A 17,961-nucleotide genomic window follows, 5' to 3' on the forward strand; every position below is an offset into this window, starting at 1 on the left:
ATCCCGTGTGCCGTGGAGCATCTGGGCCCGTGTGCCACAACTGCTGAGCCTGCACTCTGGAGCCCACGGGTCACAGCTACTGAGGCCCACGTACCTGGAGCCCATACTCTGCAACAAGAGAGGCCGCTGTGTTGAGAGGCCTGTGCACTGCAGTGAAGAGTGGCCCTGCTCGCCACAATTGGAAGAGGGCTGGCACGTGGCAGTGAAGACCAAACGCAGCCAAAAATAAAAAATAAATAAGTAAATAGGTAAAATAAATAAATTTGAAAAACAAAACAAAACCTGTCAGTGAGTGGCAAGTGAAACCAAGCTCAGGGCTCCCATTGATTCTGCATTATGGTGAGTTGTATAATTATTTCATTATATATTATAATGTAATAATAATAGGAATAAAGTACACAATAAAGGTAATGCGCTTGAACCATCCTGAAACCACCCCCCACCCCCGAATCCCGGGCCGTGGAAAAATTGTCTTCCACGAAACTGGTCCCTGGAGCCAAAAAGGTCGCAGACCACTGAAGCAGAAGAAAGAATCTGTGAACTTGAAGACAACCCATTTGAAATTATCCAGTCAGAAGAGAAGAAAGAAAACAAGAAAAAGAGCAAAGAAGCCTATGTCAATTATGGGACACCATCAAGAACACAATTCATGCATTGTGGGAGTCCCAGGAGAAGAGAGGAAGAAAGGGGCGGAAAGCTTATTTAAAGAAATAATCTCTAAAAACTTCCCAAATCTGGAGAGATATGTGGACATCCAGATACATGGAGCTCATAGGTCCCCAAACAGATTCAACCCAAAGAAATCTTCACCAAGAAATATATAATAAAACTGTCAAAAATCAAAGACAAAGAGAGAATTTTGATAGCAGCAAGAGAAAGAAACTCATTCTATAAAATGGAAGCCCTGTAAGGCTATAAGCAGATTTCTCTGCAGAAATCCTGACGGCCAGAATATAGTGGGATGATATATTCAAAGTGCTGGAAAAACAAACACAAACACAACTGCCAGCCACCAGACTTGTCCTACAAGAAATGCTAGAAGGAGCTCTTCAAGCTAAAATGAAAGGATGCTAATCAGTAACATGAAAACATAGGAAAGTATAAAACTCGCCGGTGAAGGTAAGCATATAGCCAAATTCAGAACACTCTAATACTGTGATAGTGGTGTATAAATCACTTAACTCTAGTACAAAGGTTAAAAGACAAAAGCGGTAAAAACAACGATAGCTACAGTAATTTATTAGTGGATACACAATATAAAAAGATGTAAATTATGACATAAAAAACATAAAATGTAGGGAAGGAGAGTAAAAGAGTAGAGATTTTGTATGCAATCTAAGTTAAATTGTTATTAGCTTAAAATAGACTGCTATAACTGTAAGATGTTTTATGTAAGCCTCATGGTAATCACAAAGCAAAAACCTATAGTAGAAACACAAAAGAAAAAGAGAAAGGAATCAAAACATACCACTATGGAAAATCATCAAATCACAAAGGAAGACAGCAAGAGAGGAAGCAACAAATAGAAGAGCTACAAAAACAGCCAAGAAACTGTTAATGAGATATGGCAATAGTACATCCTTAACTATCAACAATTTTTTTTTTTTTTTTTTGTGGTACGCGGGCCTCTCACTGTTGTGGCCTCTTCCGTTGCGGAGCACAGGCTCCGGATGCGCAGGCTCAGTGGCCATGGCTCACGGGCCCAGCCGCTCCGCAGCATGTGGGATCTTCCCAGACCGGGGCACAAACCTGTGTCCCCTGCATCGGCAGGCGGACTCTCAACCGCTGCGCCACCAGGGAAGCCCTCAACAATTATTTTAAATGCAAACAAATTAAATTCTCCAATCAAAAGACACAGAGTGTCTGAATGGATTAAAAAAAAACAAAAACAAGATACAACTATATACTGCCTGTAGGAGACTCACTTCAGCTTTAGGGACACACATAGGCTGCAAGTAAAGAGATGGAAAAAGCTATTCCATGCAGATGGAAACCAAAAGAGAGCAGGGAGAGCCATACTCATATCAGACAAAACCGACTTTAAGTCACAAACTGTAACAAGAGACAAAGGTCTTTATAGAATGATTAAAGGGTCAATTCATCAAGAGGATATAACAACGGCAAATATTTATGCACCCAACACAGGAACACCTAAATATAATAAGCAAATATTAACAGATCTGAAGGGAGAAATAGACAGTACTGCAATAATAATAGAGGACTTTAATATCCCACTTTCAACGATGGACAGATCATCCAGACAGAAAATCAATAAGGAAAACTGGACTTGAACCAAATGGAACAAAAGACATATTCAGAACGTTCCATCCTATAGCAGCGGAACACACATTCTCAAGCACACACAGAACATTCTCCAGGATGAATCACGGGCTAAGTCACACACAAATCTGAATGATATTTAGGTCTTAAGAAATTTAAGAAGGTTGAAATCACGTTAAGTATCTTTTCCAACCACAGGAGTATGAAAGTAGAAACCAGTAACAGGAGGAAAAGTGAAAACCCCACAAATAGGTGGAAATTAAACAGCACACGCCTGAGCAACCAACGGGTCCGAGAAGAAACCAAAAGGGGAATTAAAGGATACCTGAAAACACAATCTTCAACAAAGGAGCCAAGAATATACAATGGAGAAAAGACAGTCTCTTCAGCAAGTGGTGTTGGGAAAGCTGGATGCTGTAAATCAATGGAGGAGAACATTCCCTCACACCATACACAAAAATAAACTCAAAATGGCTTAAAGATTTAAATATAAGACATGACACCGAAAAACTCCTAGAAGAGAACATAGGCAAAACATTCTCTGACATAAATTGTACCAATGTTTTCTTAGGTCAGTCTCCCAAGGCAAAAGAAATAAAAGCGAAAGTAAACAAATGGGACCTAATCAAACTTATAAGCTTTTGTACAGTAAAGGAAACTATAAACAAAATGAAAAGACAACCCACAGAATGGGAGAAAATATTTACAAGTGATGCGACCAACAAGGGCTTAATTTCCAAAATATACAAAACAGCTCCTACAGCTCGATATCAAAAAAACCCACAAACAACCCAATCAGAAAATGAGCAGAAATAGACATTTCTCCAAAGAAGACATACAGATGGCCAACAGGCACATCCACAGATGCTCAGCATCACTAATTGCTAGAGAAACGCAAATCAAAACTACAATGAGGTATCACCTCACACTGGTCAGGATGGCCATCACCAAAAAGTCTACAAATAATAATTGCTGGAGGGTGTTGAGAAAAAGGAACCCTCCTTCACTGTTGATGGGAATGTAAGTTGGTGCAGCCACTATGGAGAACAGTATGGAGGTTCCTTAAAAAACTAAAAATAGAGCTACCACATGATCCAGCAATCCTACTCCTGGGCATATATACAGAAAAGGCAAAAACTCTAATTCTAAAAGATACATGCACCCCAGTGTTCATAGCAGCACTATTTACAATAGCCAAGACGTGGAAGCAACCTAAATGTCCATTGACAGATGAATGGATAAAGAAGATGTGGTTTATATGTATGCAATGGAATACTACTCAGCCATAAAAAAGGATGAAATATGCCATCTGCAGCAACATGGATGGACCTGGAGATTATCATATTAAATGAAGAAAGTCAGACAGAGAAAGCCAAATTTCATATGATATCACTTACACGTGGAATCTAAAAAAGATGATACAAATGAACTTATTTACAAAACAAACAGACTCACTAAAAAAGAAAACAAATTTAAGGTTACCAAAGGGGAAAGCTGGGGGAAGGGATAAATTAGGAGTCTGGGATTAACAGATACCACTACTACATATCAATGTAAAATAGAGGGCTTCCCTGGTGGCACAGTGGTTAAGAATCCGCCTGCCAATGCAGGGGATACGGGTTTGAGCCCTGGTCCAGGAAGATCTCACATGCTGCGAAGCAACTAAGCCCGTGCGTCACAACTACTGAGCCTGCGCTCTAGAGCCCATGAGCTACAACTACTGAGCCCACGTGCCACAACTACTGAAGCCCGTGCACCTAGAGTCCATGCTCTGCAACAAGAGAAGCCTCTGCAGTGAGAAGCCCACACACCGCAACGAAGAGTAGCCCCTGCTCACTGCAACTAGAGAAAGCCCACACACAGCAATGAAGACCCAATGCAGCCAAAAATAAAAAAAAATAATAAAAAAAAAAATCCCATCAATTTTCTAAAAAATAAAATAAAATAGATAAACAACATCGTCCTACTATAAAGCGCAGCGAACTACACTCAATACCTTATAATAACTTATAATGGAAAAGGATATGAAAAAGAATATATATATATATATTCTTACATATTCAGTTGCATCTATCTATCTATCTATCTATCTGAATCACTTTGCTGTACACCAGAAACTAACACAATATTGTAAATCAACTTTACTTCAATTTAAAAGAAAAAAAGGATATCTTAAAACAAATAAAAATGGAAACACTTACGGGATATAGCAAAAGCAGTACTAAGAGGGAAGTTTAAGGCCAACAGGTATATGAAAAGGTGTTCAACATCAGTGATCATCAGAGAAATGGAAATCAAAACCACAGTGAGATATACCCCCTCACACCTGTTAGGATGGCTATTGTCAAGAAGACATGAGATAAGTGATGGTGAGGACTGGAGAAAAGGGAACCTTTGTATACCACTGTTGGGAATGGAAATTAGTATAGTCACATGGAAAGCAGTGTGGGAGTTCATAAAAAAATTAAAAATAGAACTACCATATGATCCCACTTCTGGGTATATATGTCTGAAGGAAACAAAGTCAGTATCATGAAGAGATCTCTGCAGCCCCGTGTGCATGGCCGCATTATTCACAATAGGCAAGATATGGAAGCAGCCTAAGTATCCGTCAATGGGTGAACGGATAGAGAAAATGTAGTATGATATACAATGGGATAATATTCTGCTATAAAAAAGAAAGAAGGAAATCCTGCCATTTGTGACAACATGGATGAACCTGGAGGAAGCCAGAGAAAGACAAATACTGTATGTCCTCACTTGGATGCAGAATCTAAAAAAGAAGAAGTTGAACTCAAAGAAACAGAGAGCAGAATAGCGGTTCCCAGGGAGATGGGGGCAGATGTTGGTCAAAGGGTACAAACTTTCATTTATCAGATGAATAAGTTCTGGGGATCTGACGTACAGCATGGTGATCATAGTTAATAATCCTGTAGTGTTACTTGAACTGTGGGAAGAGAGTAGAGCTTAAATGTTCTCAGCACAAAGAACAAAAACAGGTTAAGCTGATTTGAGGTACGGCAAACGCACTTCTCATTTATAATGTGTGCACACGCCATTTCGCTTTTTAGAAAGCCAACAGCAGTAATTTTGTAAAAGGATTTTAGGCCACTTTGAAAAGGCTGGATATTCTAATTAGAAAAATGAATAAATATCCAAACCACACAACATTTGAATGAATTTTGCTATTTAAAATAGGCCTGTTGGGCTTCCTTGGTGGTGCAGTGGTTGAGAGTCCGCCTGCTGATGCAGGGGACGCGGGTTCGTGCCCCGGTCCGGGAAGATCCCACATGCCGCGGAGCAGCTGTGCCCGTGAGCCATGGCCACTGAGCCTGCGCGTCCGGAGCCTGTGCTCCGCAACGGGAGAGGCCACAGCAGTGAGAGGCCCGTGTACCGAAAAAAAAAAAAATAGGCCTGTTATTTCACTCTTCAGTTCCACGGATCAATTAGTAAATACTGAATACATTGTCATGCACGTAAGACACTGCTCCACATTACGCAGGATACAAAATGAGTAGGATGACGGTACATCCCAGTCACCGAGGACAATCCCAGGTCACACCTGTTGTCCCAACATACTAGCATTGTCCCCCTGCACTCTATAAAGAGTTCCCTGGTTTGGACGATACATTATACAGCCCTTCATTCATAATCACCCAAAACTGGAGACAGTTCTTTGACAGGTAAATGGATAAACAGACTCAAAAATAAAGAGGGAGGAACACAGCAACATGAATGAATCTCAAGTGCACTACGAAAAGTCAAAGAAGCCTGTCTAACAGGGCTGGTTACTGCATGCCTCCAATTATATGACATTCTGGGAAAGGAAAAACTGTGAGGTCAGAATACAGACCAGGATACAAAGAATATTCTTGAAATAGTACAACAAAATCATTTACTAGTGTTAGAGAATTTCCCTAGAGATGCATAGAGTCACTATTTACAATCCCACTGCTCTGGTATTCATACCTGTCTGTGTAGCCTGTGGTTTTTAGAATGATGTCAGTGTCTTTGACGGTCTCTTTTTTCCAAAAGGAATCCGAACTGTCATCCCAGCTAGAAAAAGAACTGCTCCTTAACTCCACTGGCTCGTCAAAGTACCTGTATGAGAGAGAGCAGAACAGTGACTTTGGAGGACCTGACCGATGTCCACTCACATCCGGTGCATGGGGACCGCCCTTCCCGGCCTCTTTGGAGTTGGGGGCAGCCATGTGATCTGGCCAGTGCAACAGGAGCAGACATAAGGCGAGTCATTTCCAAGGCCTTTCAGGTGCCCAGTCTTCTCTTCCCTCGCCGCATGGAAGAGGTCGGGTTTTCCAGGTGCTTCAGCCTCGGGCAGGTGAAACCACCATCCACCTGGACAATCAAGATTCCACCAGAAGGACAGGTAAGCTGGACAATCACCTGTACCCTCAGCTGACTTTAGCGAATGAGAGACAAACCATCATTGCGTTAAGCCCTAAAGATCAGGGCGGGGGGGTGGGGGGGGAGTATTTCTCACTGCAGCGTAACCTAGCTTATCCCAACAGCGCATGACGTCTTTGAGTGCTACCCCACTATAGGTTAGTCACAAATAATGCTTCAAGCCCATCCGAGGAGCTCTTTGTTGCCAATCCGGCCACGTCAGCCACGGTATAAGGCACCATCCCTAACAGCAAGCAGCCCTCAGTGTAAGTGACGCTGACAAGCCTTCTCCTGGAATCGCTGTCACGGGACCACCGCCCCGAGATGCTCTTCAGTCTGGAGCTTGACGTGAGCTTTGTCTGTAAGCATCTCAGGGGAGCTGCTGGCCTTCTGGGTGGGTTTACACTTTCATTAGCTGAGCGTCACTGAGCAGGGCATCGCTGAGAGAGCAAGGCTCAGGGACAGCTTTTGGTCCTGAGTGGTGGGAGAAAAACCTTTGACCAAGAGCAGCAGGGTTTGCCTGGAACAGGACAGAGATTGACAGGTGAGGCGGACGTGCCAGAGCCGCAGTGGAAAGTGACCGTGTGCCACCTCAGAGTTCAGGACCGCTTAGGGCGGAAAACAACCCGGCCAGGCATGCACTCCTTATAAAGGTGGTTCCCGAAGTTCAGAAGAGAGACGCGGATCCCAATGCTTGGGCCTGAGGAAAGGAAGGATGAAGGAAGAGAACACAGAGGCTTCAAAAATGTCACCAAGGTTTCTGCAGAGAGTAAGAATGGAAGCACACAGGAAACAAGGTGAGGGCCAAGCCCCGAGGGCATAAGGAGTTCATGAGCTAAGATGGGGGGCGGGGGAAAAGACTCAATATACTCTTTTATTCTCGCAGGAAAAAAACCAGAAAAAGGAGGGGGCATAAACCTGCCGTTTGAAGCAGATGGTATGACTTCATATGAATAATAGAAAAAAGGCAGAATTTCCGAATGTGGTTTCTGCATTCTCTGGCAAGGAGGTCATTAAGAACAAAGCTGGTTACACTAGCCCTCTCTCTCCAGGAAGGAAAACACGCAGTGTTCAAAGCGTATCTGGATTTCAGCTAGAAACTGACCAGGCTCTCCCTGCGGCTGATCAGCGGATGAGCCTGAGCCACTGGGCTCTGCTCAGAGAACAGAGACAACCAATCCCTGTTCAGAGAAGAGACCAGAACAACGAAGAGGCTCGAAGTCACGTCTGAGAAAGAAGGTTTGAAAGATGTGATCCACTTGTTGGCCTGGAAAGTTACCTTCAAATATCTGACGGACATATTTCTAAGGGACCAAGTGAAAGAATTAGGACCGATTCAATAAGGAATTTTAAAACTACTTAATAAGCACCTATGAGGAGCCAGGCACTTGCTGGGTGAGGATACTGGGCAAGGAGACATACTCAGACCCTGCCCTTATGAGGTTGACTGATCTGAGCTCAGAAACCCAGGGAGATATGTAAGCATAGGGCAGTGTTTCTCATGGAGCTGCTGTTGGACTGAAAGGCTGCCTGGAGGAGGAGGAGGGGGAGGAGGGGGAGGAGGGAGGGGAGGGGAGGAGGGAGGGAAGGAGGGAGGGGAGGAGGGAGGGGAGGAGGGAGGGGAGGAGAGAGGGGAGGGGGAGGAGGGGGAGGAGGAGGGGGAGGAGGAGGAGGGGGAGGAGGAGGAGGGGGAGGGGGAGAAGGGAGAGGAGGGGGAGGAGGAGGAGGGGGAGGGGGAGGAGGGAGGGGAGGGGGAGGAGGGAGGGGAGGAGGGAGGGGGAGGAGGGAGGGGGAGGAGGGAGGGGAGGGAGGGGAGGGGAGGAGGGAGGGGAGGGGGAGGAGGGGGAGGAGGGGGAGGAGGGAGGGGAGGGGAGGAGGGAGGGGAGGAGGGAGGGGGAGGAGGGAGGGGGAGGAGGGAGGGGAGGGAGGGGAGGGGAGGAGGGAGGGGAGGAGGGAGGGAAGGGGGAGAAGGGAGGGGAGGGGAAGGAGTGCTAAGGGGCTGCGTTGTCTCCTGGAGGGCTCTGTGGTGGGGTGGGGGTGAGCACTGGATGGAGGTGGGTGGAACTTCCAGGCCCTTCACAACTCTGAGGCACTGGTACTCAGGACTTTTTGAATTTAGTATCACTCTAAGGGAATATTCTTCATTCCGATAAGCCAAAGTGCTTATCCTGGAATGTAGGGCCATCGGATTTTTTTTTTTTTTTTAATGACTGGACAATTAAAAAATCAGGAGAGAGAAAGCCATTCTGCTAGGGTCCTACTGATGAGCAGGAGCCCGTTACGTCGTATTCTCTGCACTGCGGCGGGGAGGGTGCCCTTCCCACCACTCACCAGCGAGGCTCCCTGTGCTCCTACATGGTGTACGCAGTGCGGGAGGGCCTCCCGATGCACCAGGGAGGATGCGGTGGAGGACGGGCATCCACCAATGGCTGTGGGGCACCTGTCTTTCCTCGGAAACACAACAGCTGCCCCGGATCTCCAAATCTTTATTGACTTTCTAATGTTTTGATTTCTAGATCCTTGTTCTTAATACATTTCATTTTTATTTTCGCCCTCCCAGTCTGTCTTCACCCAACCTGAAAACATTCCTTACAATCCCTTGATAAGAGCACCCTAATAGCACATATCTGATTTACAGCTATAGACAACTGTCTGTTCCACTGAAGGCCACACTGGCTTTATAAGGCTGAACAAGTTGTTCTAGTTTCATTATTTGGTACTCAATATATAATTACATTGTTTATATCCTGGAAACAATGGAACTCAAAAAAACAAACAAAAAAACAAATCCCCAAGATATGGTTGGTCTTATTTTTAATAGAAACAGTACTCTTTCATAATTCATAATATTCAAGCTCTAATGGGCTAATGAATTATTTGGAAGCAATGAGAGCTCTTCATGGAATACACCTGCTTTCCGAGAGTCCGTGTTTATTTGACTTCATTTGCCAAAGTAAGTATTGTTCTACCAGTAGTAGCTACCATAAGGAGGACCAGCAGAGGCGTTTACGTTCCCATTAGACAACCTGCAGGTGATGATAAACAACACACCAAGGTCTCTGGCAGGAATCCAGTAAGTGCGGTCAACATAAAAACGCCATCTGCTCCCCGGTTTCAAACCATAAATAATTGTTCCATAGCAACGAAGGCCTTTAGGGCTAAGTCTTTTGACTAAGCTTTTGGAGAGGGAGGCCAACAGGATTCCTAAAGCTCCCAACGGGCAGAGGAAGCCCCCCAGGAGCAAGGCTCCCCAGCTGCCCCCCAGGGCCCGTCCTCACCCGCAGCCACCTCTCCTTCCAACCCTGTGACCAAGCGGCACCACTCATGGAGCTGGAAACCTACTTCCTTTACTTGCCTATGCTCTCCTCTGCATAGGAGTTGTAATGAGAAGTGAAATAATCAAAAAGGCTTTGTGGAGAAGCCAAGCAGGCGAGTGTAGACCCTGCACCACTGGGAGTCTTCTTGACCCGGACACATCCTCCTCTCATCTAGTGTGCACATCCGACACACATGCAGCCTTCAAATCAAGTTAGGCATTTAATTTTAGCCTGTAGAAAATGTATTTAAATACTTTAAAAGGCATGATTTGGAAGTTACCTCTAAGTAACCTGAAACCCAGTATGTTATACAGGTTACTCACAAGCAGCAAACATCAAACCACCCTGTGTCTGAAAGCACTGCCAGGGAACACCTCTAAACTACTAACTTTTCTGGGGGTTAAACATCTGGACTTGAAGTAACGTGAAGCTATGCTAGCGGAATGATTTAAAGATAGTCCCTCTGTACTACAATTCCTTACCTGTGAACTTTGACAGGGGACTACAGAATTTCAGGGTTAGATTCTAATTAGTTAACATATATTTACATCTGTTATGTATATGAAAACGCTTCAAGCCTGTGTAATTGCCAGACAACAGTAATGCCCTTTGAGATGTGAGTGAGTGATGGCGTCTCCTTGTAAGGACCGCCCATTACTGATGGGCACACATTCAATTTCCCCAAACTCCAAACTTGAAGGCGGCCCTCAATGAGGTTAATTTAAGTATCTAACAATAGTAATTAAACGTTTAGACTGAGTCACACATCTCCTGAACTGAGTTCCTATATAATAATAGCAGCTAAACATGACAGCACTATTCCCAGTGCTCTGTATTAACTCATTTAACCCTTGCACACCCTGAAAGGTTGGCACTGCTGGTGTCCCTAACTTACAGATGAAGAAGCTGTAGCACAGGGAGGTTACAGAGCTCAGCCCAGATCACACAGTCAGTAAGTGGCAGGGCCAGGGTTCGAGTCCAGGTCGCCCAGCTTCCCAGCTGGTGCCCACCTCCTGACACCCCAAGTTTACTTGGTGCCTGTGAAGCAGGCCGCCCTGTGCTGATCAGGTTCTGGGAGGAACCGCACAGAGTGAGTCAATTCAAGTTAAACTTGTTTTCGGCCTCTGCAGTGGCTTGAACCTGAACCACGGCCTCTCCATGGTCAGCTTCACGCTGGAGTTAGGCAACTTGTCCCCGTCGGATGGGGAGCGCTGAAGGACGGGGCCTAGGCTTTATCCCGGGACGCCCCTCTGAAAGCAACAGTGTTTTACATTCATAAAAATGCACACACAAAGAGCGTTTATTTAATAGTCTATCCTGCCAACTGGAGACTCCAGAAGCTGGTATCCTGAAAACAAAAGAAGCTGCTGAAGGCGCAGCTGTGAAATATTCCAACTGTTGGAATAAGACTGAACAGCTTAGCATACACCTTTGGGATTCTGCATGTTTCTCCAATTTCACATTCTAGATAAATACAACTTTCCCACCTCTAATTTTAACTCCGGGGTGCAGCTTTTATTATCAAACATTTCAGTATTAGCAAACATCATCCACTAAAGGGGGTTACCCCGATTTTTTTCCAAAGGACGTCCTTGACTCCAGCCAAAGCTTTTAAAAACAATGAAGTACACTGATTTGTGTTTGTTCCTAACGCAAATAAACTCGTGAGTCCATAGTGATCACTGCTTTTCAAAAAGACACTTTAAAGATGATTTCTACCAGGTTACCTTGAGCTGGAAGTAAAATGCAAGTCATCACCGTCGTCGCTATACTTTTTTCTTGGTTTCGCTGGGACTGGCGTTTCCTGTTCAATGGTCTGCAAATCTGAAGTCACTGAATGTGAAATACCGCTGGAGAAAATAGAGAATAAAATAGAAAAGAATAATATTAGTTCACGAGGACACTTGCGTGTTCACCAAAGAACGAATCTTTTTTTTTTTTTTTGGCCTCGCCGCGCAGCTTCTGGGATCTTAGTTCCCCGACCGGGGATCGAACCGCGGGCCCCCAGCAGCGGAAGTGTGGAGTCCTAACCTCTGGACCGCCAGGGAATTCCCATGAATGTTTTAATTTACACTCTCAATAAAAATATACTTACTAGTGGGGTTAAAAACATGAGCAATAAAAAAATATTGTTTTGGTGTAAGCATTGAAAAATACTGGACTTTAGTGAGGCCTGTAACTAATTATACAAAATACAGTCACATATATCAGTTATGTTTATGGCATCCACTTAATGACAAGTCAGACCGATTTCCTTTTACCTAAGAATCAAATTTGGAATTTTTCATGCTATAGTGAACACCGCTGTCCCTCGGCTTCTGAGGGGGATTGCTTCCAGGACCCCAGCAGATAAAAAAAATCCACAGTATTCCTTTGTACTTTAAATCATCTCTAGATTACTAATAACACCTAAGACAATGTAAATGCTACATAAATAATTGCAAATACAATGTAAATACTATGTAAATAGTTGCCCCTAAGAGTGGTATATGCAGCAAATTCAAGTTTTGCTTTTTAGAACTTTCTGGAATCCCCCCCCAAACATTTTCAATCCCCAGTTGGTTGAATCTGCAAATGCAGAACCTGTGGGTACAGAGGGCTGCGGGCGGACTGTATTAGAGCAAAGCAAAACAACTGAAGAAAGTGAGTAATGAGAAAACAGTTCTGAAGTTGAAATTAACAAGGAAAATCCGTTCATGATTAGCAAACTAGTTTAAATTCTGAAATCCAAGAAAGCAGAGTCTTACATACCTTCTGCAGTTTCCAAATCCCATGCCAAGTCTCTCTGATTCCACCTTCTTTTTGCCACTCATGTTCATCTTTTCATCTTTCTTCATCTGAATATTAAGATCTTTATAGGCTAATCGTAATGACGACACACTGCCAGAAAAACCAAATGCTCCTTAACTTAGCTTTAATTCTTGTTCTTGAGTTAAACTACGAAGAACATTAAACATATCACTCTACTTGTAGCTTCATGCTGCTTTCCATAATTAACGATTATGAAGGCAAGTTGGCATTTTTTGGGGGGTAAAGGTCTTTTTTGAGTAGATGCTCAAGAAACTCTGAATGAGTTTACAGATACTTTTTGGTTGCTGCTGGACTTACATTGCTGTTCTAGTTTATATCACTTATTATCATGTCATAACATGATGTATACTGAAATTATCTCTCTAAAGGATAGTAAAAAGCAGAATTTCTTACTTGGACCAATATTTTACTATACTTCAACATTACATATCAAAAGTACAAGGTTAGTCTCGTTGGTCTGCTCTGGTTTAAGATAAAAAATATATACAAGGGCTTCCCTGGTGGCGCAGTGGTTGAGAGTCCACCTGCCAATGCAGGGGACACGGGTTCGTGCCCTGGTCCAGGAAGATCCCACATGCCGCAGAGCAGATGGGCCCGTGAGCCATGGCCGCTGAGCCTGCGCGTCCGGAGCCTGTGCTCCGCAACGGGAGAGGCCACAGCAGTGAGATGCCCACATACCGCAAAAAAAAAAAAAAAAAAAAAAAAATATATATATATATATACAAATTTGACTTAACAAATAGATAAATTAAGAAGGGATTACTTCACTGCAAAAGGGTTCTTCAGTTTACAAGAAAATTTCCTGTAGGGTCTCTTTATGTAATCAGGCTCTGAGAGCATTTAAAATGGAGTTATCTCCAGTAATACCACTTCTGGGCATATATTTGGAGAAAACCATAATTTGAAAAGATACATGCACCCCAATGTTCATTGAAGCACTATTTACAATAGCCAGGGCATGGAAGCAACCTAAATGTCCATCAACAGAGGAATAGATAGAGAAGATGTATATATACACACACACACACACACACACACAATGGAATACTATTCAGCCATAAAAAAGAACAAAATAATGCCATTTGCAGCAACATGGATGGAGCTAGAAATTGTCATACTGAGTGAAGTAAGTCAGACAGAGAAAGACAAATATCATATGATATAGCTTATACGTGGAATCTAAAAAAAGGGTACAAATGAACTTATCTACAAAACAGAAACAGAGTTACAGATGTAGAAAACAAACTTACGGTTACCAGGGGTTAAGGAGCAGGGAGGGATAAACTGGGAGACTGGGATTGACGTATACACAGTACTATATATAAAATAGATAACGAATAAGGACCTACTGTAGAGCACAGGGAACTCTACTCAATACTCTGTAATGGCCTATATGGGAAAAGAATCTAAACAAGAGTGGATAGATGTATATGTATAACTGATTCACTTTGCTGTACACCTAAAACTAACACAACATTGTAAACCAACTACACTCCGATAAAAACTAAAAAAAAAAAAAGAAAAAAAAATTGGAGTTGTCATTTCTCAGCCAATAGTTTCCTCTGCACCACCAGCCGGATACTCATCGCCTATCTCTCAAATATTTGTGACAAATAATGCACCCAGGTGAGAAATGATGAATAAAACGCTCTCACTCTCAGATTTCCAAAAATGCTATAAATACTTAATTTTTCATAAAGAAAACCAGGCCTATATTAACAATTACAAGAGTAAATTATCATATTAGTAAAATAGCAACAAAATTTCAGGGCCTTGAAAAATGATATACCTACCTTATCAGGATTTCTAAGCTATCATCCATTTTATAAAATTGTGCAAAACGTCACGAATTCCTTGTAAGAAAGGCACTGTATAAATTTCATAATGATATAAATACATTTCTCTGTAGTAAAAGGGAATGACGACAGAATTTCTTACTAGGAAAAAATCATCTTGCTTTTGCTGTGAGTCAAGCAGGATTTCCGTTTTGTTTTCATCTGGCAGTTGGTTTTCTTTACTATTATTCCTACAGATCAGGTAATGGTAACATACCCACTTTATTACTTGGAAAATATAATATACTCTTTCAAGTATAAATTTTGGAGGAAAACAATAGATCTGTTTAAAATCAGTAGAACTGTGGTAAGAGTCTTCTGGAGATGAATGGATAGGGATGGTATGAGATGGGGAAGTTTTCCTTCTTGGGGTACTTGACGTACGATTGGGTCTATCCTCCATTAAAAGTGTGCACTTTTAACAGCCGGGCCCTGGAAGCACTAATGGAATAAGGAAGCCAGGACTCCAAGCTTCTCAGACCCGCAGAAGCCCTTCTAGTACCAGCTCAGCTCAGGGGAGGGCTGGCCAGACACTCAGGTCAGCAAGAGAGCAGCTCCAGCGGCACCACTGTATCTTCTTACTCTTTCTACCAACTGCGCACACAGACGCCTCTGAGGATGGGCCCAGAGACCGCCAGGCGAGGCTCAGGCTACTGCATGGATAGTTTAGTTTCGCAGTCCGACAACACAAGAAATGATACCGCTCCTGAGAGCTGATTGAACTGAAATAACTTTATTTACAGCCATTAAAAAAATGAACTTGCAGGGCTTCCCTGGTAGCGCGGTGGTTGAGAGTCCGCCTGCCGATGCAGGGGACACGGGTTCGTGCCCAGGTCCGGGAAGATCCCACATGCCGCGGAGCGGCTGGGCCCGTGAGCCATGGCCGCTGAGCCTGCGCGTCCGGAGGCTGTGCTCCACAACGGGAGAGGCCACAACAGTGAGAGGTCCGCGTACCGCGAAAAAAAAAAAAAAAGTGAACTTGCAGAAGACTAACATAAAGCTTGGGCACTTCCTCATAGCTGGCACAGCGCTAGTTTGGTGAAACTGAGCTGTGATGTGTCTGAGCGGCAGGACGGTGATTAGGGCATGGTGGTGCAGCTGTTCTGAACAAGGCCATGAAAGGGGTCAAACTAGGTTCCCAAGTCCAGTTCATAAATACCCCATGATCTGCATCTTTGCTTTTATGCTGTACTGAATGGTCCTAATGAAAGAGACACGTTGAGGCTGGTGTTGTTTCTAGTAGTAACATGCTAGTTTCTGTCCACCTGACCTACAGGAAGGGAGCTGCTGCTTCCTGTATTCCACGTCTCCTGTTCTGATCAGGCGGGGATTTCACACGTTCTCTGGGAAAACCTCAGGCACAAGCAATCTGGACAGAGCCTGCTTTCAAACATACCCATATTTTTTTTAAACTATTTTCTTAAATTTTTTTTATTTATTTATTTTTGGCTGCATTGGGTCTTCGTTGCTGTGCGTGGGCTCTCTCTAGTTGTGGTGAGCGGGGGCTACTCTTTGTTGCGGTGCGCGGGCTTCTCATTGCGGTGGCTTCTCTTGTTGCGGAGCACGGGCTCTAGGCGCGCGGGCTTCAGTAGTTGTGTCTCACGGGCTCTAGAGTGCAGGCTCAGTAGTTGTGGCTCGCGGGCTCTAGAGCGCAGGCCCAGTAGTTGTGGCGCACGGGCTTAGTTGCTCCGCGGCATGTGGGATCTTCCCGGACCAGGGCTCGAACCCGTGTCCACTGCACTGGCAGGTGGACTCCTAACCACTTCGCCACCAGGGAAGTCCCAAACATACTCAGATTTAACCTTCCCCCTTGCCCAGTGTCAAAAAGCCTAGCTAAGTCAGAGACATCAAAGTGAAGTCTGTGAGAACTCAGAGCAAACCTCACAAAGAGCATTTCAGGTCACATTTTACCCACATACAGCTTAGTGCTGCCCCCTAGGTTCTGTGAGTTAAAGGACAGTGAGGAATAACTAGCAATTTCAAATTATCCGGCTTATCGTATGGTCCTCTGAGCATCAATAGCAAGAAATGACACTGGTTGAGCACTTACTATGTGCCAGGCACTGTTCGATGCACTTTAATGAGAATTAACTAAAGGAATCCGCAAAACAACCTCATAAAGTATTTTCTTCGTTAGGCAGCCTGTAGTAATTAACTCAAGCTAAAACAGATGCACGTGAAAGTAAGAGAAAACACCATATAAATAAAATAAACATGCATACAAAACAGGACTCCAAGTCGCCTTTCCTCTCTTCTCTCCTTACCATCCTCTATGCCCAGTCACGGGCACTTTCCAGATGGCCATGTGTCCCTTCTGTTCTCAACACAAATGAAAACCTCCCAGGAACCTTAAGTATCTACCTAAAACAAGTCTCCAGTCTGGCCTCCTGGCCTCCAGTTTTTTCCCGTTCCTTCTGTCCTGGATATCGCCACCAAACGCGCTTTCCAAAGCACACCCTTCTTCACAGCACTCCCCTCAGATGTGATGTAAAACTGCCCGCCTGACTTCAGGGCGATCCCCAGCATCATTGCAACGTCCCCAATCCAGGAAGGACCCCAGTGCCACCGCCTGGATTCCCTCTTCTTCATTCTCTTAGGCTCTTCCTTCTCCCCTGGCCCCGTGCCAAGTCTGACTCTGAGACTCCTTCAAGATCCAGCCTCAAAAGCTCTGCAGATGCCACCATACCCACAACCTTCCATCATACAATTAGAACTTAGTCACCCAGTTCAACGGGGCTTCACCTTATAAACACTTTTCTTCATTACTGAGATATAATTCACATACCATAAAATCCCCCTTTCTCAAGTACACCATTCAGTTGAGCATATTCACAAGGCTGCCACCATCAGCACTATCTAATTCCAGAACATTTTCATCACCCCCAAAAGAAACCCCCACCCATTAGCGGTCACACCGCGTTCTCTCCCCTGCCCCCAGCCCCTGGCAACCACTAGTCTGCCTTCTGTCTCTGGATTTGCCTAATTTGGACATTCCATTTCTAAGGGATCATACAATATGCGGTCTTCTGTGGCCAGTTTCTTTGTTAGCATAAACATTTTAAGATCTATCCATGTTGCAGCACGTGTCGGTACTTTATTCCTTTTTATGGCCGAATAATATTTTATTGTACGGACATACACGTTTTGTTTATCCATTCACTACCTGATGGACATTTGGGTTATTTCTACTTTTTGGCTATAGGGATTAATGCTGCTATGAACACATGTACAAGTTCTGGTGTGGCTACACGGGCATATTTTAATTTCTCTGAGAATACACTGAGGGGTGGAACTGCTGGGTCATGTGGTAACTA

General features: G+C 44.0%; 1 protein-coding gene across 3 annotated transcripts in view; it reads right to left on the minus strand.

Annotated features, from left to right (window-relative positions):
- The window catches only part of ARFGAP3 (ARF GTPase activating protein 3), a 54,773-nt gene that overhangs the window by 10,077 nt on the left and 26,735 nt on the right, over positions 1–17,961 (minus strand). For all 3 annotated transcript variants that reach the window (XM_082666972.1, XM_082666971.1, XM_082666970.1), the window contains 3 exons: positions 12,753–12,881; positions 11,729–11,851; positions 6,250–6,381 (listed from right to left, as the gene is read on the minus strand). In XM_082666972.1, coding sequence (XP_082523098.1) covers positions 6,250–6,381; positions 11,729–11,851; positions 12,753–12,881 — 384 coding nt within the window. The remainder of the gene's footprint in view (positions 1–6,249; positions 6,382–11,728; positions 11,852–12,752; positions 12,882–17,961) is intronic.

This window comes from Grampus griseus (genome assembly GCF_964374135.1).
Source record: "Grampus griseus genome assembly, chromosome: 11".
Lineage (NCBI taxonomy): Eukaryota > Metazoa > Chordata > Mammalia > Artiodactyla > Delphinidae > Grampus > Grampus griseus.